The sequence below is a fragment of the Mastigoproctus giganteus genome, chromosome 3, assembly GCF_048544385.1.
Source record: "Mastigoproctus giganteus isolate SK-2022 chromosome 3, ASM4854438v1, whole genome shotgun sequence".
Lineage (NCBI taxonomy): Eukaryota > Metazoa > Arthropoda > Arachnida > Uropygi > Thelyphonidae > Mastigoproctus > Mastigoproctus giganteus.
This window is the reverse complement of record NC_143577.1, coordinates 16,543,781-16,569,641: the sequence shown is the minus strand read 5'-3', so window position 1 is coordinate 16,569,641 and position 25,861 is coordinate 16,543,781. Positions and strand designations below refer to the sequence as shown.

Below are 25,861 nucleotides of genomic sequence, written 5' to 3'. Positions count from 1 at the left end.
GAATAGTTATCAATGTACACTGCTCTTTGTGGAGTAATGTTATTAGTGGAGTCCCCAGGGTTCAGTACTGGCTCATTACTGTTTTCTATATTTATTAATGGTACTGATACAAATATATATATATATATATATATATATATATATATATATCAGGATTAATGTTTAAGTTTGTAGTTAATGTTAATGACAGTAATTAAGGTATGCTAATGCAACAAGATCTAGAAAAATTAGGTAGAAGTCTGAGAAATGGCAACTGAAGTTTAACACTGACAAATGCAGGGTACTGCATATGGGTAGCAGTAATTTGAAATTAATGTACTGACTGTGTGGTACTAACTCAGGGCAGTGAAAAATGAAAGAGATCTGGGGTAACAGTGCAGTCAGATGTAAAGTTCTTCTCTGAGCAGTGATAACCCATGTGGTTTTGTCCATGATATACAGGAATTTTTTCAGCAGGAACAAGGAAGTGATTATCCCATTGCATAAGGCAATGGTTAGGCCACATCTTGAGTACTGCATGCAGGTCTGGACACCTCATAAAAGGAAGGATGTATATAGTAATAGTGGCATGTGATGCAAGAAAGCAAGCATATGAGCTTATGTAGCATCAGCCAAAAAAAAAAAAAAAAAAATCTTGCAACCAGTCCCTCTAAATGGTTGTCCAGTTCCTCCTTAAATTTATTTAACCTATAAACTTCCACGACAGATGGAAGTTTGTTCCAGCAATTAACCACCCTCTGTCTTCTCCCACTCAACCATCCTTTTATCCATTGTAGCAACTTACCCTTAATACCATTCTGCTCCAATTTGTACAGTAGTCTTCTGTGCGCAATGGTGTCAAAAACGTTCCTGAAATCAAAGTATATGATATCAGAATTATTTTTTGCATCCAGTTCCTTTGTAACCACATCATAATATCCAATCAAATTTGTCAGAATATCTAGAATATGTAGAAAATCTAAATAATGGCTATACAAAAATGTTTACAGTGGAATTGCTTGGTGGACTTCGTCGGAATTGTGATGACATCAAGGCTCTCCTCTGTAAGCATGAGCCAACATGCTTTTGCTTACAGGTGACTGAAACAAGTGCAGAGAAGGGTTACTGAGATTGTTAAAAGGAAACAAAAGGGTGCTCTCACCAAGAAAGGCTCCAGTTCTGCAAATTGCAGCATCTGGAGACTTGGCCCCTGCAAAATGATTTGACTGAAGTGTTTAAGGCTTTGAATGGATTAAGCAAGCTTAATGATAATGACACTCTTCCTCTTGCACAGATTGCAAACAAGGGAGTATAAATTATAATTGAAGAAGGATGGTTGCAAGATAGATGTGTGGAAGTTTGCCTTCAGTCAGTAGGTAGTTGGAACAAACTTCCATCTGTTGTTATGGAAACGGATAAACTGTTAAAACGGAAGGTCAGGTGAGGTGGATTTTTTTTTTTTTTTTTTTTTTTTGTGAATGCTGCATAAGCTTGCTTTCTTGCATCATTTGACAGTACTAATACTATTTACCTTACCATAGGTGAGTGTCACTAGTTTATTTGTTTATTCTTATGATTTTGTTTTGTTTTAATTGTTATGGTACCTTGGTACTTGGGTTACAAATTTGTACCTTGCCAAGTGCAGTCAGTTATCTGGAATAATTAGTCAGACCTCTTCTGGAAAGTAAAATTTTCTGGATAAGCAAATGTAAGGTAAAATTAAATAAATTCTGTTATAATGTACTAAGGTAAAAGAAAAAGACTTTAAATAGCGTAAAAAAACCAAATTTATTTAATTAAAAAAAAAAATAATATATACATAAAAATTTGCACATTTACATATGTATGTATATTCAGATAGGTATTTTACTGCAAATTTTATGTGGAAAAAAATTTAAGTAATTTTTTTTTTAAAATAATGTTTGATCATTTTTTGTGGCTTTTTTTTTTTTTTGCTGCTAAATCTTTCAAGTTCCTTAATAATATCAATTATATTGCATTCTTCCAGGTTTTCTGCCCCTTTCAGCACTGTTTCTTTTCATTGACAGTTGACCGAGAAAAATAATAAATCACACAATTTCTGGCTGAAGTTATTCTCATTGAATCTTGAACTAAACTAAATATAATAGGAAATGAAGAGAACAAAATATGTCATGGAAAATTGGGTTCATGGAAGCGAATGACTAAACTCTTATTATCACTCATGGTTTCTGAGAACACCCATTAGTCCTAATCCAACATTTCAACAGATAGAAATACTCTCGTAGCATAATAAACATTTGTCTCAAATACTACCATTAATAAAAAGAAGAAAAATCAGCACCTTTCCAATTATTCTGGATAACTGACTTTCCAGATAACCGATGTTCTACTGTATAACTAAGTATCTCATCATACGCTGCACTAGTTTTCATTTTGTACAAAGTTTTCTACTGGTGTTGTAAATATGCCTTTCAATACTTCTATTAGTGCATTCATTCAGATAATTCTTATATGGTAGCTTATATCAAATTAATAAGTAAAACAACAGTAAATAATAATAATAAATGAAGTTTACACATTTTGTATATTACCTACCAATGCATATTTTTTTTGGAACAAAAGCGAATCAATGTCACTTTTAAAATGAGAAGCACATTCAGGTAACTTAAATATTCTGAAGACTAATTTCAAAATGCATAATTTTTTTTCCTGTAAAACTAAATGAAAAGCTTGAATTCTTATATCCGAAGTGAGGTGAATCCTTTCTGGGTTGTCATTAATCCAATTCTCAAATATTTCCAATATGGCAACAATTAATCCTATTTTTTTTGACTTGGCATTCAGTGCTGGCCTAATCAGTTCTAATAAAGATTTATAACAATTCTCAACTCTTGAAAAATATTCTGTAAGTAGTAAGGATATTGTTTCTTTATGCTTATTACTTGTCCATAAAGCTTCTACATCTGGCAATGTAAGAGACATTTTAAACAATTAGCTACTGATAATGGCTATGCACATGAATGACTACACATGTCGAGTCTTCTTTTCACAGTCCTACAGAAAAATAAAATACTTCATTAATTTGACTGACAAATTTGAAGTAATATAAAAACAAAAAAATATCCAAATCATTTGACTAAATATACACATGCTGAACACACAATCTTTCATTTATATAAAAAAAATCTATATAATATTGGTGTAAATACACCATAGAAAACTCTTAAACGAAAAAACTATGTTTGTAGTGTGAAAGAGCATAATTTTATCTGCATCATATATTGTGCTCCTCCTTCACGAGTTGCCATGTATTGCACTACCTCGAATAAGTAACACTTCACTAAAAGAGAAGACTATTGTTACTTATTCTCAGTGGGCACCACCACCCAGACGGCACCGTTTCAAGGCTTGTTGGCCCTTTATCGGTGGGTGGGATTGCAGACATGACAATCCAGTTGTGAAGATAATCACACAATACGGTGCCACCTGGCTTTCTTTGTACTAATAATATTTTTATTTTTATCTGCAACTCAATTATTCGTAATTATTTTTTTATCATACTATAGAATGTTATTATAATAATAAAGTATTTAATTAAACCCTGACGAATATTCCCGGCAGCGAATTGTGGGTGATGAATTGAGTGCAAGGTGACCGAGGTGAATTGTGGGTAGTGAACTTTCTGGCTACTGTTGTCAGTGATATATAGGAATTTTGCTAGCAGGGATAAGGAGGTGAATATCCCTTTGTATAAGGCAATGGTCAGGCATACAGGTCTGGAGGCCTCATTTTAGGAAGGATGTAGAGTTGCTAGAACGAGAAGGGCAACAAGACTCTTACCAGGAAAGGCTTAAGTCCTAAAATTGCAGCATCTGGAGACTAGGCACCTGCAAGGTGATCTGATTGAGCAGGATGAATGGTGATGGGATTCTTCCTCTTGCTCAGATTACAAACCTGGGGGGGGGGAGCCTAAACACAAATTGAGAAAAGACAGTTGTAGAATAGATGTGTTGAAATTTGCCTTTAGCCAGCAGGTGGCTGATTGCTGAAACAAGCTTTCATCTGTAATTGTGGAAGTTGACAGCTTAAATAAATTCAAGGCAGAATTAGACAAACTTTTGGAGTGAATGGTTGGGTAAAATAGAAAGGGTGTTTTTTTTTGACTGATGCTGTATTAGCTTGCTTTCTTATGCTATTGCTAACTCTCCAAAATGCATGATAAGTCATAAACTAAAATACTATACTGAAAAGGAGAACCTCAATCTGTTCTGTTCATTATAAAGTCCACATTAGGAAATAAAGATAAGGAAATTATGGTTTGTTTACAAGAATACTGCCACTGTATATTACATCTAAATTGTTTTTAAAAAAAAGCACGATGTAACTTTTAAGTGAAAATATAACTAGCAGATAAATTCATGATCGTATCTACGTGAGAAAGGTTAAATTTAACAAGAAACAAAATAGAAAATCTGGGCTCTTAGATGAAAACTGAGGAGAGCACCTGGAAAACTTTGAAAGCAAAGCACTATTTTAGTCAATAAAGAAATTATAGCACAAGAATAAAAAATTTAAATAACTGTTGGACAGTTTTTATTAAAAAAAGATATTGCAATGGCAATATCAATATATTTTAATTTAATTTAAAATTTAGTTTTCCTTACATTTGCCATTTACCAGCTACCATTTTAATTTGATCAATTATTCTAAATGGAAATTTAGACACTTTGTCATTGTTTAATAAGTACCCATTAGCACATGACTGCCAGTGACATCATGGCAATATATCTAATCCTTCCTTAAATTTATTCAAAACTGCCCACTTCCACAATATTAGATGGAAGTTTGTTCCAACAATTACAGTACTAACACTCTAGCTAAAACAAATTTTTGCACATTAATCCTGCAACAATTCTTCTTCAATTACACTGCATGTACTCTATGCTGAGTACATAAAATTCATTTCTATTATACATAAAAGAAACTAAATATCATTGCAAATAAAATAAATACAAGTGCATATACAAGAAAGAGTATACTATACAAGAAATGAAGATTTTAGATACAAGAAAAAATTAATTAAAATGGCCAGGTAACCCATCAAAACTTCATAATTTCATTTTTTTTATTATTATTATTTTTTCCCCTCTCTGCTTAGCTTATTGTGTGATGCTCTTGCAATTTTGTATTGTATAGCTTTACCCGTCTTGGACTGTAGAAAAATATGTTTACACTGTATAAGACTGGCTATAAAAATGCTGCAAACATCAGAAACGTGTTGTTTGTTTGTTTATTTGGTTTTTAGGAGCATTAGCAACTAAGGCCATATTGCTCCGGGAATATGTGGGGGTCATTCCCTGACCTTTCCGCATCCTCCGTATTTGGTGGTGACGGGCTCGAACCCCGGTCTAATCAAGAAGCGTATCAGAAATGTGTAGACACATCTCAAGGGCATAAAGAATCGTCAAAAACTGCAATGTGACAGTTCAGAGCAGCTTTAGTCGTGAACTTATTTTTACTAACCAAAACAAGTGATTGCTAACAGGTCAATGGGAGTGCCATGACTGGAATGAACATGTAAGAATTTGCATGGATGTAGGGAACCAAATCTGCTTTGCATATACGTAAAATAAACTATACAAATAGCTTCGGATTGAAAAAAAAAAAAAAAAAAATCAATCCTGGAACATTTGGGAGTATTAAATATTGTTAGACAATAAGTATAATAATAAGAACAACCAGTGGCACATTATCCTATAGGCAAAAAAAGACATCTGCCTAAGGTCCCAATCAGAGGGGACCCCAAAATTACTGTTTCAAAAACTCATTGCTGTTTTTCACTAATATTTTTAAGTGATTTTTATCAGAAACTGAACTTTCTAGCTGCCAAGGTCAATGAACTTTACTTGAAGATTAATTTGAAAATTATGTTTTTCTCAAAAACAGTTTTACCGATTTTGATGAAATTTTATATTTAGTTCTTCCTTAAATAATTGAAGATAGTAATTTGGCAATAATTTGCATTGAGAATGATATTACAAACAGGATTGATTATAATGAGCTGATATACAATTTCTCGGTCCAAAAAGTCCAAACAAAGTAGTGTAAAAATACTTATTAGTATTATTAAACCAAACTGATCGGACAATACATTAATAGATGACTCCCACCTATACCACTATATGCCTCAGAAATCTGGTTCTCTGCATCTACCGCTCGATGTAACAAATTTCTGTCAATGGAATACCGGATTCTGTGGTGGCTGAACCGTCTGGGAGGGAACCCGCTCACCATCTTGAAACCCATTCTCCAAGTCAACCTAGGCATGACCTCCTGGAAGCTCACTATCCTCAAAAAAAATCTGTCAACACTCACCAAGCTGCTAACTCACCAGATTGATGCCCCATCGATAGAAGATATCATCACACTAACAAGAGCAAGAAATAGAAGCCATCCCCCACTTAGGATGAAGCTATCTAACTTGAACTCCCTAAAAGGAATGTTCCCATGTAACACCACTGAACACTTCAATACCTTCTCTATTGATCCAGTAAAGCTTGAAGTCAATAAAACATACAGAACCCAAATTATAGACCAAATCTGGACTAAATCACCAGCACTGCTGTGAAAATTGAGCATTTTTTTTATCAGAAATTTGTATGATATAAACAATTAAATGCAATAATACAAAGGGTACTAGGAAAGTTTTGCAATATGACGCAACAATGAATCACAGGAAGCTGCTTTTTGCTGCATGTTGAGACATGTTCATACGTGCATAGTAGCCGCCGCGCCAAGTCGATGGGCTCAGTTATTCATTAGTAGTGAGAGTGTAAAGTGCTTTCGATGGCATCCTGGTCACGAAATGAGATAAGGACAGTTTTGCGGTATAATTTCGTGCGTGGTTTAACCATAGACCAGTGCTTAGAAGAAATGACTCTTGCACTAGATGATGATTGTCCACATCGTACAACGATATTCAGGTAGTATAGAGAATTCCAAAGGGGAAATTTCACTCTGGAGGATTCTGAGAGGCCGGGAAGGCCACGAACGTCAGTTACGGAGGAAAACGTTACTGCTGTGAGGAAAATGCTTGACGAAAACAGGCGAGTGACCTACCAACAGATAGAGGATACTTTGGGCCTAAATGCACCAGCAATTCGTTCGATTCTGCAAGATCATTTGCACGTGAAGAAACTTTGTTCTCTCTGGGTGCCGCATCAGCTGACTGAAGAGCAGATGACACGACGTGTGACTTGGTGCCGGGAGATGTTAAAAAAGTTTGATAAGGGACAATCTCGGTATGTGAACAACATCGTGACAGGTGACGAGACTTGGCTGTACTATTACGATCTGCCGACCAAGGCTCAAAACAAAGTTTGGGTCTTTGATGATGACGACACACCCGTAATTGTCAGAAAATCCCGATCTGTAAAGAAGAAAATGATAGCTGTATTTTTCAAATCGAGTGGAATTGTGGAACGTGTCGTTTTGGACACGCAGAAGACAGTCACAGCTAAGTGGTATACTGAACAATGCCTGCCTAAAATCATTGGATCTATGAAGAACCTGTGGCCAAAGTCAAGAATGGACACCTGGTACCTCCATCACGAAAATGCTCCAGCTCACCGCGCCAAAGCCTGCACCGAATATTTGACCACGACAGGACTGAAACTTCTCGAGCACCCTCCCTACAGTCCAGACCTTGCTCCCTGCGACTTTGCACTGTTCCCGCATGTGAAAATGAAGCTAAAAGGGAGGCGGTTTTCCAGTGATGAGGACCTTCTACGGGCTTGGGACAACGAGTGTGCTTTACTCCCTAGTGAAACTTGGCAGAACTGGTTTAAAGATTGGTTTTGGAAGATGGAGAGGTGTATTGAATGTAGAGGAAATTACTTTGAAAAAATTAAATAAACAAAGCTGTATTGCAAAACTTTCCTAGTACCCTTTGTATAATGAAAAATAAATAAATCTATTATGTTAGTTGCTGAAGAAAATATATATGTCAACCTGTGTATTTATCTCTTCAATTATTAAGATCTATTTTATTTCAAAGTGAATACAATGAAGTAAATGTAACTTACAATTAAGTAAATGTATTTATCTATATAATAATTATTACAAGACAATAATTATATTCTAAAGAGCTGAAAATTTGTATAAAGTACATGATGTATATTTCAAAATATTTGTACACCCTCCTAGCCCACTAGCTATACAGGGGGTGAACACCGAGTTAATAAACTGATAATAATAAAAAAAAAAAAAAAAAAAAATCCGAATTTTCAATTCTGGGTTAGATATTTTACTTATGTCATATTTGTTTGTTTTGTTATCACAATAAAGTGAAATTGAAAAATATTCTTTATTAGTTTTTTCTTCAGATGAGGCCCTCATTTTGCCTTGGGCCCCATGACAGTATACCGTGCTCTGAGAACCATGTGTGACACCAGCGACTATCTTTTTTTTTTTTTTTTTTTTTTTTTTTGCTGATGCAGCATAAGCTTGCTTCCTTCCATCAACTAACACTACTAATAATATCAAAATGATGGGTTAGTTATTAAATATTACCAGTCAGAAGCATAATTAAATAAAGAGACTATTTTACAGAGGCTTACTACTCAGTTCTGTTCAATGCCAATGCCCGAGTAATATTTAACCCCAGGCGCTCACATCTGGTGAGTACGCGCTTCGCACACCCAGAGTCCTGAGCTAGATATCATCGTCATTCTCTTCCTTGGTAATTCCCTTCTGACTCTTGTTTTCTTTCTCCCTCAGGGTAACTTCTGTCAAGTTTCCTTGCAGCATGTGGCTAATAATAATAATATTCAATTAATGCCAATTGACATTAATCGAAAAATGCCGATTAATCAGTGACAGTCGCTTTATCAAACCACAAACTTACCAATCAAGTCTCATAATTCAAACTTACCAATCAAGTCCCAAGAGTAAAAACACTATCATTCAATTCTAGCAGGCAATGGCTCTCAAATCATTCGACAGCAGTATCTATCAAATCATTTGAATTAAAAAATAATAAAATTAATAATAAAATAATATATGCACTCTTTAGATGCCTCCTATTTTGACAACTGGGTTTAAAACCCCGACAAAAATGCTGTACAATTTTCATTTATTTAATTATTTCTTACCTTCTTGTGAACAGATGAACTATTCCTTTGATTATTATTTCAAAAACAATCAAAGTAAAATACGTTTCTTGCGTTTCGATTATGTTATAATCTAAATACTTACTTCAAAACAAGCACGTGATATAGTAAGTAATAACCTCTCCACTTGCTAATACAAGCTGGGAACACAAAAACAAACCCACGCCATCTGCTGGCATACATACTGATCCAAAAGTATAAACATCGCATTTATAATTTTACACACCGCAGGAATCCAGATTATTGCAGGGTGACCTTGGAATGTTCATCATCATCATTAGAACATACAGTACTCTAAACCAGGGGTTTAGAGTATGTTCTAAATCGCGGATTTAATTTCGGTCGATCATGACGAATTTTAAATATACAGTCATCCCTCGATTTGTGCACCTTGTGCAATGTAATTTTTGAGATGGTAGATCGCGGCACATTTTGAAGGAAAAAAAGTAGATCACATTACAAATTAAGTAGGCCACTCCTGCTCTAAACTATGGTGCTTTCTGAGCTGTAGCTCATCTGCACTGCACTACTTTCTATTTTACATTTTATTTTTTTTTACACATTTGAACAATTAGCCACTGCACACCGACCAAACCAGTTAGGACATAGTGGGGAGTGTTACAGACCATGCCCCGGGGATGCAGTTCTCCACTAATTAGCTCTTCTTATAATACATAAATGTATAGGGGGCATAAATTCAAATTAAGAAAGGACAGATGTAGAATAGATGTGCGGAAATTTGCCTTTAGCCAGCAGGTGGTTAATTGCTGGAACAAACTTCCATCTGTCGTTGTGGAAGTTGATAGGTTGAATAAATTTAAGGAGGAACTCGACAGGCATTTGGAGGGAATGGTGTGATTTTTTTTTTTTTTTTTTTTTTTGGCTGATGCTGCATAAGCTCATACATTTGCTTTCTTGCATCACATGCCACCACTACTACTACATTTCTACAAGTGCAATTTAAAATCTCATGATCAAAAACTCTCCAACACAAACTTTAAACTCTAAATCTCAAATATAATTAAAGCAATAAATAGAATTATATAAAATTTGTAAACAATAAAATCAACATATGTATTTACAATATCTATGTATTCACACAATTTACACTCACCGTCTCTTTCCGTTTCTGGCACACTGCACCAGACAGGTCCAAAAAAAGACTTAATTTTCAAAATCACTAAAGAGCTCTCTCGCAACCATCTCGGCATCCTCAACTTGCCCACATGCACATAGTATTAGGGTCAGGCGCCACTTGTGGTTTCCCACATCTACACCATATGTACGCTGTGAAGAAATACAGAATACTGCAAATGCCAGAAAAGTGTTGTGTATTGAAGACGTCGTATTATGTTGGGTTCTGTTGTGTGTCCTGGTATTTTGCCGCAGGGTCCCTGGTGGGACTCCATGTTGCCCGCATTAACCCAGATAATTTCAAGTCCTAAAACCTGGATGTTCCTGGTCAGTTTGACTATATGATTTATTAATTTTCCTTGGGCTTATTTGATATAATGGTTTATTTAGTTTGTCTTTTAGTCTTATCATTTAAACTTAAAGTTTAAATTACAAAGATTCGAGTTTTGTGCTGAATAAGAAGACAGAAGCAATAGTTGTAACTACAAACATAACAAGTTAAAAGAAAGTATAGATACATGTGAAATATGGCAATGTTTCTTAACTGACACAAAGCTAACAGTACAAGCAACATTACAGAAAAAGATTTTATAAGTGTGCACCTCTAGACCTGCGGTTGCCAACCTTTCGGACATCACGGACCACTAAACTCAAAAATTTGAATCCGCGGACCACTACCATGACTTTCTCCATAAAAGTAACATTCTCAATATGAAATGGTACTTACACTTGTTTTTGCACTCCAAGTTATTTGCAAAAAAATGGATATCATTAATGTTAATATAATTAATAATATAATGGCCTCATAATGATAAAAAAGTATAATAAATAAACATAGATATATTCATTATGAAAAATGCAAAAAAAAAAAACATTTAAATTTCATTTTATTAAAAAAAGAATTAACAGAAACAATTAATATTAACAATTATCAAATATCGAGTGCACCTAGACACAGAGGTGTATAAAGGATTAATTATAGCAAAATAATCAGCGTGACATTTGTTGCTGCTTGTTTGAAATAAGCTGTTGGATTCTTGGCTCCAATGACGTTACTGCAACACGGAGAGCCGTTTGTATTTCTAGCCGACAGCGGTACTTGTTTTTAATTGCCATAACTGATGAAAATGTCTTTTCACACATATATGTAGCTGCGAATGGAATTAAAATTTCAATGGCCTTTTCACTCAGCACTCGGTACTCACTTTTTCTTTCGTGTTCAAATTACTATCCTCGATTTTCGCCGAAAATGGATCTATTATCCACGTATTTAAAATGGATCTATTATCCACGTATTTAAAATGGATCTATTATCCATTATATTTCCGAAAATGGATCTATTATCCAAAGGGAGAGGATCCCTGTCTGGGATCCTCTTCCTTTGGGTAATAACGACCAAAAGAGTCAGTGAGCGACTGTAAGTGCAATCGAACAAGAGTTATTATCTGTCGGTTGGCATCCTCCTGTTTCATATAATCATCAAAATTTAGGAGCATTTGCAGATCTTCTTCATCTAACCGCGTTTGCCACAGCAATATCTTCCTTTGAAATGCATCCATTTTGCCTCGCAGTGTGAACACGTCCGTAAGCTGTCCTTGCAAGGACGTGTTCAGCTCGTTAACAGAGAAAAAATATCTACCAGGTATGTAAGCTTGGCTAGCCAATCATTGTCGGAAAGGGATCATGGAACAACTCGAATTATTTTGCTGCTGGAAGAATAACTTGACTTCTTGGCGCAGGTCGAACAATCGGGTTAGTACTTTGCCCCTCGACAGCCATCTGACCTCAGCATGAAGAAGAACAAGTGTATGCTGAGAGCCCATTTCTTCACAAAGTGCCTCAAATATTCGAGAATTGAGCGCTTTGTGGCGAATTTCGTTTACAATTTTAATTACATCAGAGAGTACTTCGTGCAGTTCTGGAGATAATCTTTTCGCCACAAGTTGCTCACGATGTATAATACAATGAGTAAACACGATGTCTGGGTGTCCAACGTCTTTCACTTTTGCAACAACTCCTGAACGATGTCCAGTCGCACCGTCTGTGCACATCCCAACACATTTCTTCCATTCAATACTGTGTTTCAGGAAATAACCATTAAGTGCATTGAAAATTTCAGAGCCTGTTGTTCTACCCTACAAGATTAGCGAACAGAGGAGTTCTTCCTTTAATTCTCCTTGGCAATCAAACCTCACAAAAACAAAGAAGAACTGCCTTGTTAGTTATGTCTGTTGATTCGTCAAGTTGAATTGAATAAAACGTAGAATTTTTCACAAGTGCAATCATTTGATTTTCAATATCTTCGGCCATGTATTCAATTCTGCGCTTCACAGTGTTAGCGGACATAGGAATTCCTTACAGTTTCTGGACAGCCTGTTTCCCCACAACCTCTTCACAGGCTTGTAACAAGCAAGGCTTAATTAATTCTTCTCCAATCGTATACGGCTTTTTACATCTCGCGATTTGAAGTGCTATCAAATAAGAAGATTTTACTAAGGACTTATTTTCAACAATCATTGTTACTAATGAACTTTTTTGCTTTTGCAAATTTTCACGAATCCTTTGGAAGTATTCAACTGGCTTTTTAGCTAAATCTGGGTGTTCTGACTGCAAGTGCCTGCTGAGTTTCGAAGGTTTCATGGCATCACTGGATAAACTCTCAGAACATATAATACAAAGCGGCCGTGGATCCAGTTCACTTACAGGTTCTTGAATAAATCCAAACTTCAAGTAGTCCGCATCATGTTTTCTTGAAAATTTGAAAATTTTCTTTTCTCCGCCTCCAGTTCTAATGTCCTTCCTCATGATGTATAGCTGCGGAGGCTCTGATTGATTAAACAACTCATGACAACGCGATGTATTACCTAAGAAGCGCAAAATGCTTGCTTGCTTTTTCTCACTCATTGGGGTTATTTTATTTGAATCTAAAACCAAACAAGAAAGCTCTTTGATGCCATTAAATATCACACTGTGCACAGTTAAAATAAAAATATCACTGCTCACTCACTAAGAACTGCGAACTGCGCCGTGTCCAGGCCAGGCCATTGATAAGAAATAGAAATAGCTTTCTATATTTTTTACAATAAAAGCATCGCTAATACTGGATATTGCACTGGGCCTTTTATAAACATGCAACGTAATAAGGCGAAAATTGCAAAAAAGTAGAATCAGAATATAATGAAACATTTTAATAAACACGAAAATTGCAAATATATTCAGATTACTCTGCGGACCACCAAAACTGTCTCGCGGACCACTGATTGCCCACCACTGCTCTAGACAACTAGTGCAGAATGAGTTCTGTTTACATTCATTTATTTTACTTTTTTCCACTTTGAATCAATGATGGTCACTAAGTTCCCTTCCAATCAAAGGAAGATATGGTAGTTAGTTACCCATGATTACTCTTATGAATTTAAATACTAAATCGCTTTTTAAGAGAACGGTAATGTAGCCAAAAGGTGCTTGGAGAACTATAGATGAACAAGTAAGTGCAGCTTTACTTTAAGTTTCATTTGTTAGAAATTTTAATGGACTTTTGGATGCAGGCAGGCCAAAAGAGGGGGGGGGATCGGTATATATGCTAGGGAACAGTGATGAACCATAGTTTATCCCAAAAACATACCGTAAACTAGAAGGGAGTAAACGACCTGTGGCTCCTAACGGCGCCCTGAAACTTCTTCAGTCGAGTCTGGCTCTAACAGAACTCACTGGAACCTTAACAGAACTCGACAAAACTTCAACAGAACTCGCGCGCAAAAGAGCGCACTCATATTTATATCTTTTTCCTTAGCAATGAACATAAAATCGGAATTTTCCCATTCGTTGGAAAAGCTTGTCACCACCCCCCTCTATACATGTCAGTGTCTGCTAGAGGTGCCACTTCCAACGCTCCATAATTCAAGGCTTTTCTCCCTCCTACACGTTGCTGATGCAATCGCGTGGGGGGGAAAAAACTGTCTCCTTCTACTCCTTCTCCGTTTCCCTTATCAGATTTTGACATAACATCCGCTCGCGGGCAGCGAGCATAACGGTTTTCGGAAACTGCTTAAGTTTTATGTTAATTCGGCATCCTTTCCACATAGATGAAAAATGACTATAGGGAAAACTTTCTTGTAACATACCATTATTTTAAAGTCTTCATGACATCAGAATAGAACAATAAAAGTGTTCAGAAAGTTCCGGATTCACTTAATAATTAATTTCACAATTACCGATAAAAGAAAAAGGTCTTCTCTTTCTTGGTGATTCTCTTCTACTTTTGACTCTCTCTCTCTCTCAGGGCAACCCGGGAGTTTTTTTTTCCTAGTGCAGCATAAGTCTCAGGCTTCCTTGAACCATGTGGTTATTAATAATAATAATAATAATAATAATAATACAATACAATACAATACAATACAATACAATACAATTTTATTTATCAAGAGAATTCGTTTACAATAAATGAACTTGTTAAGAAAAGTAAATTTCTTGACAACAAGTTGTAGTTCTTCCTTTACAAGTTTTGTACAAATTTGTTATCTTACAGAAAAGACTATGAAGTCACTACACATAGTATATTCCACACTGTAAACAGAGGTAGTTTATCTGCATATCAATTCTAATCTACTGTGTCATTGAGTATCAAGAATTTTCTTATTAGGAATTTTAATTTGGAGATGGGATAACTTCTCCCATCTCCCATAATAATAATAATAATAATAATAATATGTTACTTAATCGTCAATTCAAGGGCGGTTGTAAGAAAAGAAAATGCGCAAAACAGAAATAATGTAACGTTAATTATAGCTCGGTTTCTTAAGCGAAATGAAAGGAAAAAAAAAAACTTAATAATAACCGGTAAAAAGAAAGATTCATCAGCTTCAACTGATAACAACATATTAAAGTTACATTTTCGATAACTTCCGATATCAATTTATTCTTCCGATAATATTCCCAATTAAGAACATTAACTAAGTAATAATAAAAATAAATAATATGAGGTAGATGGGGTTGGTTGCAAAGCGATCCTCCAGGTTATCAATGGAGTAATAAGCGCTATCAGGTGAAAGGGGAACCAGGAGAGGAGGATAAATAAGACACAGCAAGAGAGCTGTATGTAAGTCGCCACTGGTGAATGAGGTGGCCCGTGGGCCAGTTAATCCTATCTAGGTTAAGATCGGTTGGCCAGTTGGGTTAGGATTAGCTGTTTGAAGTGTTCCTTGAAACAAGACAGAGCACCAATAGGGTGCTCCGTCTTGTGAAGAGGGCTTGTACAAACTTGGTCCTACACCCAAAAACTTAATAACAACATCAGTTGCATAATCAGTAATCCTTTTGGCTGACCCCTATCTGTAGCGTTTTTTTTTTTTAGGTCCTAGCCACTGAAATCTCACGAAATTAGGTGGCAGGACCTGTCAGAATAAATAACTACAATACTAGTGTACGTGGTCTGCCTCCACGTGGCAGAGTGTGGACAACCCTTTAGGGGCCCAGCGGCTAAATGACCAGAGGAACAACGGTACACGACACTACACATATACAAAACCCATACACTTTAAACCTCTGGTTTTGACAGTGTTCTGTTTCACACCCACAATGTATACTACGCGGAGATGGGGGAAACCCCTAGTGCCGTTTGACACTAAACACACTCTACACTCTGTACAAACTTGGTAAACTCATAATAGTAGTTTTCTTCTGTGATGAATAAGTGTTCATTTCCTTGAGGGTTGTCTTGTAAACCGGTAAATAGGGATGCTACGGAGGTCCTCATAGTGTTGACAACTATATACTAGATGGTTCCAGTCTTCTATTTCACCACATGCATTATAGGGATTTTCAATAATTCCCATGGATGTTAGTTTGTGGTTTATTGATCCGTGTCCGGTAATAAGGTAGGTGGGACAAAGACCAGGAGAGAACCAATTTGGAGACGGGAAATACGGCATTCACATAAGGTATAAATTTCTTGGTGATTGGGCCCTTGTCGATAGCAGTCCATCTGTCCTGCCAAGTTTCAAGTAGTAGGGTAGCAATTTGTTTCTTTTCCTGTCTGATTTCATTCAGATTATTGATGGAGTGTCCAGGGATAATTGCTGGTATGCCTCTTGATAGACAGTAGTGGAGGTCCCTTCGAATAACCGATCGAACGGAAGGACGCCCGCAAAAACCTGAAGGGCTGGGTTGCTAACCGTGCAACATGCCCTTGTAATAGTAAGAAGGATGGTGTGCTAGATGGGTTCCAGTTTACATTTGTTGTAAAGAGTTTGTTGTTGTAAAGTAAAGAGCCCTGTGAAACCAGACCCCAGATCCATATGTTATAAAGGGAAGGAAGATTGTTTTGTACAGAACTTTAAGAGTGCGTCGATTCAATCCCCAATCATGATGACTCACCCGTGCAAGAAGAGCAGTATAGTTTCTCACTTTCGTGTGGAGGTGTGCAAGATGCGAAGAGAAAGTGAATTTATGGTACAGTACTCTTCCTAGTAATTTTAACGTGGAAACTAGCTTGATGGCTTGGCCTTGAATTTTGATAGTGGGGTTCTAGTAGGCTGCACTAATCCCTTCAGGAGAATGGATTATGTCTTTTCGGGTGAGAGTCTTAGCTTGTGTAGGGCTGCCCAATCCTGAAGGATTTGAAGTGCTTGGTTTCCTTTGGCCTCCAGAGAAGCTCTGCTGTTAGCCTCAATAGAGATGGTGACATCGTTGGCAAAGGCTTGTATAGGCACAGGACTTGGGTCCAGTCCAAGGAGCTCATCTAAATCAATGTTCCAGAGAAAAGGACTAAGGACTGAATCCCGGGAGCAACCTGGGCCCACATGCACAATTAGGGTTTTCTTCTACCCCTAACTCACTCAGTCTTTGCCACAATCCATGCCCCATGACCAACGTTGTACTGAAGTTCTCCAAAGCCAGCCATCGTCTGTTCTCTTGCATTGCCTAACCCCAAGCAGATTGCCTTAGGTGACCTGGCCGTTATCAGAACAGTCCCACTTATTTTGAAATATGTTTATTATTTCATCTCAACTCTCACATCCATCCTTGTATATACTCGATTTCTATCTGATGTTGATCTTGGAACGTTCAGTTAGAATTCAAAACGCCAGTAAAACCAGGGTTGCCAACCTCTAAAATGATTTTTAAGGACAATATTAAAAAAATTTAAGACATTTAGGCCAAATATTTTTACACAATCAAGGTGGCTCAACAGGACATGACGTTTATTAGGTTTAATGGAAAAGATACTAAATTTAAAAAAAAAGCTACATAAAAGTAACATTAATCCACAGTTATATGCACAACTTGGGGGAATACTTACCAACTACACTGCTTGACAAAATTAACAGAATATGTAGAAAACTCACTGTGCTACTTTGTCATGATACAAACAACAACAAATTATGATATTAGGGTGCCCTGTAAATGATAAATATATGGGTAGATGTAGTCTACCCATATATTTATTTTTTCTGTAAATTGCATGTGTTCTCTGGTTGATTTGCCTGTTTGCTGGAGGAAAAAACCCCAGTTTCTGGGAAAAAACCTTGCTATCTACGCCCGAGACCGACTAATTCAGCTACGGTATGAAAAAAAGCCCACTAAAGTTCCTCGCGTCATTGACGGGATTCGAATCCGGGCCTTTTCCACCCGGTGTGGAGAGGCCGGTGACGATTAATTATTAATTACAGGCCGAGTAATTACAGACCAGTTAGTTTAACTTCTGTTCCGGGTAAAATAATGGAGTCGCTGGTTAAAGATGCATTGCAGGATCATCAAGACAAGACTGCAGCAATAATTCAAACACAGCATGGGTTTGTTAAGGGAAAGTCTTGTCTGACAAATTTGATTGGTTATTATGATGTGGTCACAAAGGAACTGAATGCAAAAAATAATTTTGATATCATATACTTGGATTTCAGGAAAGCTTTTGACACTGTTGCGCATGGAAGACTACTGTACAAATTGGAGCAGAATGGTATTAAGGGTAAGTTACTACAATGGATAAAAGGATGGTTAAGTGGGAGAAGACAGAGGGTGGTAATCAATGGGTGCTGCTCTTCGTGGACTAATGTTATTAGTGGAGTCCCACATGGTTCGGTGTTGGGTCCACTGTTGTTTTGTGTATTTATCAATGATATTGATGAAGGTATATCAGGCTTAATGTCGAAGTTTGCAGATGACACAAAGGTTGGCAGGGTTGTTAATGACAGTAATGGCAGTGTGCTACTGCAACAGGATCTAGATAATTTGGGCAGATGGGCTAAGAAGTGGCAACTGAAGTTCAACATTGACAAATGCAAAGTACTGCATATGGGTAGAAGTAACCCCAGAGAAACGTACCAACTGTGTGGTACTACACTTAAGGTGGTAGAAAATGAAAAAGACCTGGGAGTAATTGTGCAGTCAGATATGAAGTTTTCTGAGCAGTGCAGACAGGCTGCTAGGGCGGGTCATGGGGTTTTGTCAATGATATATAGGAATTTTGCTAGCAGGGAAAAGGAGGTGATTGTCCCTCTGTATAAGGCAATGGTCAGGCCACGCCTTGAGTACTGCGTACAGGTCTGGAGGCCTCATTTTAGGAAGGATGTAGATTTGCTTGAGCGTGTACAGAGAAGAGCAACACGATTGGTGAGGGGAATGAAGGGATTCTCTTACCAAGAGAGGCTTAAGTTCTGCAAATTGCAGTGGCTGGAGACTAGGCACCTGCGCGGTGATCTGATTGAGGTCTATAAGGCCTTGAATGGGTTGAGCACGCTGAATTCTGATGGGATCCTTCCACTTGTTCAGATTACCAACCTACGGGGACATAAGTTCAAATTAAGAAAGGACAGATGTAGAATAGATGTGCGGAAATTTGCCTTTAGCCAGCGGGTGGTTAATTGCTGGAACAAACTTCCATCTGTCGTTGTGGAAGTTGATAGGTTAAATAAATTTAAGGAGGAACTGGACAGGCATTTGGAGGGAATGGCGTGATTTTTTTTTTTTTTTTTTTTTGCTGATGCTGCATAAGCTCCTACACTTGCTTTCTTGCATCATGTGCCACTACTACTACTACTACGATACCACTGTGCTACAGCGCAGACTTTGTCATGACACAACTGTAAGATGGCCAGAATAGAAGAGAGTGCTATGTTTGTGCGGTGTATACGTTGGGTATACGTTGTTTCTTGCTTCTGGCCGCTTCGCTATCAGATAGCAGAAATCACCAGGAACAGGGCCGGCCCGAACAGAAGCGGCGCCCGGTGCAAAGTTGACTTGCGGGCCTTGATACAAATTTCGTACAACAAAATAATTTATTGCATTTTAATATTTATTACATTGCACAAATTGGTTTAGTAAAGATTACATGAAAATGATAAATAATTAAATTATTTTAATAAAATTAACATTTCAATCAGAAAAAAATCTTTAATAAATCAAATAAGAAAAATAATTGCTTCATATACTTATAAAATAAAATTTGGTATGCGACTTAATCGAATAACGTCACAATATGCGATTTTTGTTTCATTTTCTTACATGTTTTATAGCAAATTCGTTGATAATATCATCATAATTTAGTTTTTTGGCTATTTCATAAATTGAGAAAGATCTTTCTGCAGATGCGACGGTAATTGGTAAGGTTAATATAATTTTCAGAACAGTAACAAAATTTGGATAAAATTCAAATAAATTATTTTTCAGTAAATATTGTAATATTGTGATCCTGAAGGCAAAACTCGACAACAAATTTTTATTTCATTAAATAAATCAATGCAATCAATATCGTCTTGCAAGGTCGCATTTAAGTCTTTGCAACATTTAAGAAGATCGTTTTCAGTGAGTTTTTGAATATTATCCGAATTATATATAAAACCATATGAAGTCTCACGTTCGTGATAAATTTCCAATCTTTTCTTAAAATAAATAATCGCACTATCGATTATGACTAGAAAATATTGAATTCTGAAATATTCTTCGCCTGATGAAATAGGCTGATCGGTTCCTTCTTAATAAAATTGCTTGTTTTTCGTCCAGTTCTTTGATTCTTAAATTCAGATGTCACTTGTAATTCTTCAGCTATTTCCTTTGCAGTTATTAAAGAAGATTTGAATTTCGATTCACGATACTGTTCAAAAAAATTTAAAAGGCCTTTTAAATGTGAATTTGCAGTACCGATATCTATATTTGAATTTTGAAATATCTTGCTCACAATATTTACTTCATTCAGTATGTCATACCAAATGACCAAACTTAATAAAAATTCAAGTGAAGTAAGTTTATTTTCGATTGATTGGATTTCGGATTTCGTTTTCATGTCACTGGTATGTTCATAAAGGTATTTCAAAGCTAGAGAAAATTGTGGTACTTGGTATCTCAGATTTCACACTTTCGAGGCGACATTCCCACCTCGTTTCTGACAGTGATTTTGGAGTAAGATGTTTGACATGAACTTGCAAAAATATTATATATGCTTTTTAAAGTCCCAAAAAATGAATTTGCAAGAGAAGATGATTTTGAAATGTCTCCAAGAACTAAATTCAAATTATGACTTCCGCAGGGCATATACTGTGATTTAGAATTCTTTTGCAGGATAAGTGCTTGCACGCCTTTATATACCTCTCATATTATATAAAGAGATTTATAAATCTAATTCCTCCTTTTCTAATATGCTTTCAATTTTGGCTGATAACGCTTTTCCTGTCGAGTCTTTTACTGTTTCAAAACAAATAAATCGTTCTTGTATACTCATATCACTTTCAGAGTTATCTATATTAACATATCTTAAAATAACAGATAATTGTTCTTGATGGCTTACGTCTGGAGTGCAATCTAATAAAATTGTGAAATACTTAGCTTTCTTAACTGTATTTATTATTTCCTTTTTAACTTTTTTAGCCAAAGCAGAAATCAGTTCATCTTGTATTCTATGAGATAAATAGGAACGCGATGCTGATTCTACGCACCGATCCAAATGTTGTTTCATGATTGGTCAAATCTTGCAAGTAATTCTATGAGACCTAAGAAATTACCTTTGTGCGGTTTATATAAAGCACCGCTACTGCCCCTGAACGCCAAATTATGCTCTGATAAATATAAAATTGCAGCCACTATTCGCTCACAAACACATTTTAAACGCTGTGTTTCGTTTTTAATTATTTTTTCGTGTTCTTTGTCAATAGTGTTTCCAAGTTTCAAATTCTTTTCAAGTTGTAACAATTTGTACATAGCTTGTAAATGATATTCTGATCTTTCATGACTTTGTAATCGCGAACTTAAACGTACCCAATCGTTAAGTCCAGTTAAACGCAGAGAAGTGGTATCTGAAGAGAGTAACTTTGTACTCAAAGTACAAAGATGCCACATAACACAATGTGGCATCTTTGTAATTTGAGTGGAGTAACTACCTTCGTTCTTGACGTTCCCCATTCGTTAATTTTCTTAAATAATAATTTTCAGAAAAACTTCTGTTATTTTTATCTTTCGGAAAATCGTAGTTTTTTACTTGTGTCACGCCATTTTGTATGATAGCCATTCTAAATTTATCAGTTATAATTTCGGGCCAAGTACCAGGATCATTGATATACATTTTCGTCTTCGTCTCTTTGTTGATTCTCTTGAAGCTGCGGTCCTTGGAATAATGATTAACTCAATGGACTGTTTTACTGTAAATAACATTGAAATACTAGTATACTACAAATTTAAGAGCTATGCGTGAAATGGGACACTCAAAGTGAACAGTATTTTATAAACTCAATCTTGCCATTTAAGAATTTTTGGACTTTTTATGACAAGAACGTTAGATTGGTCACAGCACACGCCATCAATAATATCATAAGATTTACTTTGTAGTTGGTATTTATGTCACTTTAATGATGATGGACACTTTATTTACATTGACACGAAACATTTAATCTATATCGTGTCCAAATAACGTTTTTTTTTTTTTTAAGGTTGGGTAACAATAACCTACTGACTTTTTGCTTTCTTTTCAAATGTTTCTGTGGATCAATAATGGAAATATTGTAGCGAACAATGCCTGCAAATTCCAAAAAATATACAATACTTACCAACTTTAGTCATTATTATAACGTTAAGCTCTCCGGTCAGGACCTGCCCACAATATCTGCAGGGAAAGTAGTCTTTCCTCCTCACATACACAGTTGGACGTCAACTACAAAATGCCAAAAACACCAAATAAGAACTCGGCGTCAAAACACCAAGTTAAATCCAGCTGGAATACCATAGTAACCAGGTCCCAATCGCCATTTAAGAGACTGCCGGTTAGTACTCTCTCGTTTAAAATAATTTCTGAGTTAATTAATAGATTAGAGAATTGCGAATGACAGAACACAGTTTTAAATATGCTCAATTTTTGCATGACTGAGTGATTTCCTTTTCAGCCAACCAATTCCAACTTGGACCTGTTCCAGAAAGCTAAGAAACATCAAATTCCGGATTATCCACCGCTAATGACCACCCTTAAAGGAAAGCATGGTAATGAACCCAGCACAACGATCACGCGATCATCTGGACGTCCTCTGACACAATCGAGAAAACTGTATGAAAAGTTGGATCCCTACAAGGCCTTCGATCCACGATCCAGATACATGCAGAACAGTCACTCGAAATCCAGTAAGGTAGCAACTGGTAGAAAAACGAAGAAATCCCAAGGTATAAAAAGATATTGAATGTGTGAAAGGACATATGTGGTTAGATGAATTATGCCGCGCAATGAGGTATCACCATGAAAAATAATGGAAAAACAGAGTGGTAACTGATTAATGCATGTATGGATAACTGGTATAAATTTTTGTGGATGTATGAGTGCATGTGAAAATAAAGGATAAAATCAGCATTTACCATTACTGAACTTCAAGTTGTAATTACTCAAAATAGCTTTAATATTCATTGAATTTTTCAGTGTTACCATATTTTCGATTTATGGAGGAGTGATTTACATAGGCAACTCTGTTACTCCTAAAGTATTCAAACACTATCACATTTGGAAACCAAGAGTTATAATGAACAAATTAAGGTGTAAATCCACCTTCACCCCCCAATAACATCGATCCCTTGTGGAATATTAGAAAGGTAAATAACAAGGGAAATACGGGCATTGATCCCTGAAGGAGGTCAGTTGCTACTTTAGTTCCCTCTGAGGAATATCCATTTATGTCCACCTTTGTCTTCTCTCTTCTCCTTCAACGAACCCCAAATTCAGGATGGATCTTCCTAATTATCCCAACCGCTATGATTTATACAATAACCTCCGATAATTCGGATGATACAGATGAACTCCTGTGGAACAACGATCAACTGGCGCACCACTCTTCAAATTTTTGATAGGAGTACCGTAACTGATCAGAGGTAATGAGAATAGCTCCTCGAACTCTATATGCAACTCTTCAGGGGTACAGGTTTCACAGTTTTATATTCATGCACAATACCACTGCACATAGAGCTCAAGGTGGTGGAGGAATAGCTTTAAACTGAAGATATCCAACGACTGCCATGGTCAGCACGATCACAGACTTAAACCCTATCGAACATGTGTGGGACGACCGTGGGCATTGCATTGCACACCGATAGCCAACTCCTCGGTCACTTGGTGAGCTAAGGTCCGCGCTGGTAGAAGCAGAATCTCATAAACACCCTTATATCGAGCATGTACTGTCATGTGACTATATTTTCGAGCATCTTGTATCGATTTCTGCAAGTGACCTTTTTGGTAATTCTTATACAACCCCTATAAATATCCCTTTTACCTCTCTGAAGTTTCTCGCTGGCTCCTCATTTCATCGTTATTCTACCGTACACCACCGTACAAAATTTTGTCCCGCTTCGCCTTAAGCTGCACGAGTTACACCACATTTTCTATATGTTCTGTTAATTTTGTCGAGCAGTGTATAAGCTTTGTGTGTAATTGATTTTAAATATTCATTGATATATATAAGATTAAGCGTTATATACAATCGATTAAACAGCTTTATATATAATCGATTATAATATGACGCTCTTTTTACGTTCCACATTTACTTAATGTAAATATAATTGACGTAATCGCGAAATACAACCCCGGGGACTGACATCTGGTGAGTATGGGCTTGGCACACCCAGGGTCTTGAGCTGGATATCATCCTTCTTCTCTTTCTTGGTGATTCCCTTCTACTTCTGACTTGTTTTCTCTCTCGGGTAATTCATAATTTTTTTTTTTTTTTTTTTGGCTGGTGCAACATAAGCCTCAGGCTTCCTTGCACCATATAGCTAATAATAATAATATAAATACAATTTACATAATACATGTACAGCAGAACGTAACCCCCCTTTCTCTCCCCTAAATCCGTTACGGTTTCCAATATCCCTGTTTTCATATAGGAAAAAAAACAATTGAAAAATCGTTTCTTATGTACTCTTTTTGCATTTATAATATCACTGCTAGCGACTTTAATTTAATTTAAATATGGTAAAAGAATACAATACCTGACACGGATTTTAAAAAAAAAATTAAGTTCGAAAGCAGCAAATATATAAAATTGTACACGTGCTCCTCGAAGAGTATGTCTGGTATCCCAACTGCTTGTAAAAGCGAATTACCGTGGGGTAGATCAAGTACACGAAGTCATAGCTTTCAACGAATTAAGTAAAAACAGGAAGAATAAATAAAAAGCAAACTAATAAATAAAAATTAATTTAAAACTTACTTGTACCTGAATGTTACAATACAGTAAGCCCTTACAGAAAAGCACGAAATATAGTGGAGATGTATACACAGTGCGAAAATGAGACAGTGACACATAAAACAAGAATGGCAAAAAACAAACCAAAAACAAAAAGGAATATAAATGTGGAATTCATGACGATTAAAAAAGTAGACACAAATCGACTTGGCATTTAAAAATTTTTGAAGGTCACTGTTTTTGTTTATATTCACTTTCTAGTTTTGCTTTCGGTGTTAACGTTACTATCTCACTTTCTACTTTGTCAAATAAATGGAATGATTAGATGGTTAGTCCATTGAGTGAAGTACTCGTATGTTAATTGAGCAGAGGCAAGGATTATCTGCAACATCAGCCTGGTAAAAAAAGCAGTTCACTTTTAATGTTAACCTAAACAATTGTAATACAAAATATGACATTTTCTACACCCGGTTAAAAAGTCGGATCTTTTACACCAGTGTGGGAACGATTGTTATTATACCAACTTTTCTATCTGTGCGAGCATTAAAATATTGTGTCCTGGTATACTCCCTCCTAAAAGTTTGGAATCACGTTTCATTTTTCATAATTTATAAATTTTTTATTTAAAATAGGGCCAACTTGTTTACCAATTTTTATTAAAATATTTTCTATTACGTATAAAAATCAAAAAATTTTAATAATATTTAAGAAATTCTTAGAATATTCCAGAAAGGTGTAAAAAATTCCTGAAAGTGGTAGAACAGTGCAGAAGATTCCTAAATGTGGTAGACGTTGTAGAGATGATTCTACAATATTCTAGAGAGTGGTAGTATGACTTCAATATCATAGAATAATTTACGTGATTCTAGAGTGTTTTGCAATTATATAAATTTAGGAGTAAGAGCTGTAACTTATATAACCGAACGCTCTTCATTCGGTGTGTTTTGTGATAAA

General features: G+C 36.1%; 1 protein-coding gene across 5 annotated transcripts in view; it reads right to left on the bottom strand.

Moving 5' to 3' along the window:
* LOC150087743 (exonuclease mut-7 homolog) overlaps positions 1–9,231 on the bottom strand; it is a 146,862-nt gene extending 137,631 nt beyond the window's left edge. For 4 of the 5 annotated variants that reach the window (XM_090370113.1, XM_090370116.1, XM_090370115.1 and 1 more), the window contains exons 1-2: positions 9,114–9,231; positions 2,557–3,015 (exon numbers count right to left, since the gene is read on the bottom strand). In XM_090370113.1, the coding sequence (XP_090226239.1) occupies positions 2,557–2,943 (387 nt within the window). In that variant the 5' untranslated portion in view covers positions 2,944–3,015; positions 9,114–9,231. Of the gene's footprint in view, positions 1–2,556; positions 3,016–9,113 lie in introns of those variants that run through there. The other variant, XM_090370117.1, reaches the window with a different exon arrangement.
* Between the last annotated feature and the right edge of the window lie 16,630 nt (positions 9,232–25,861).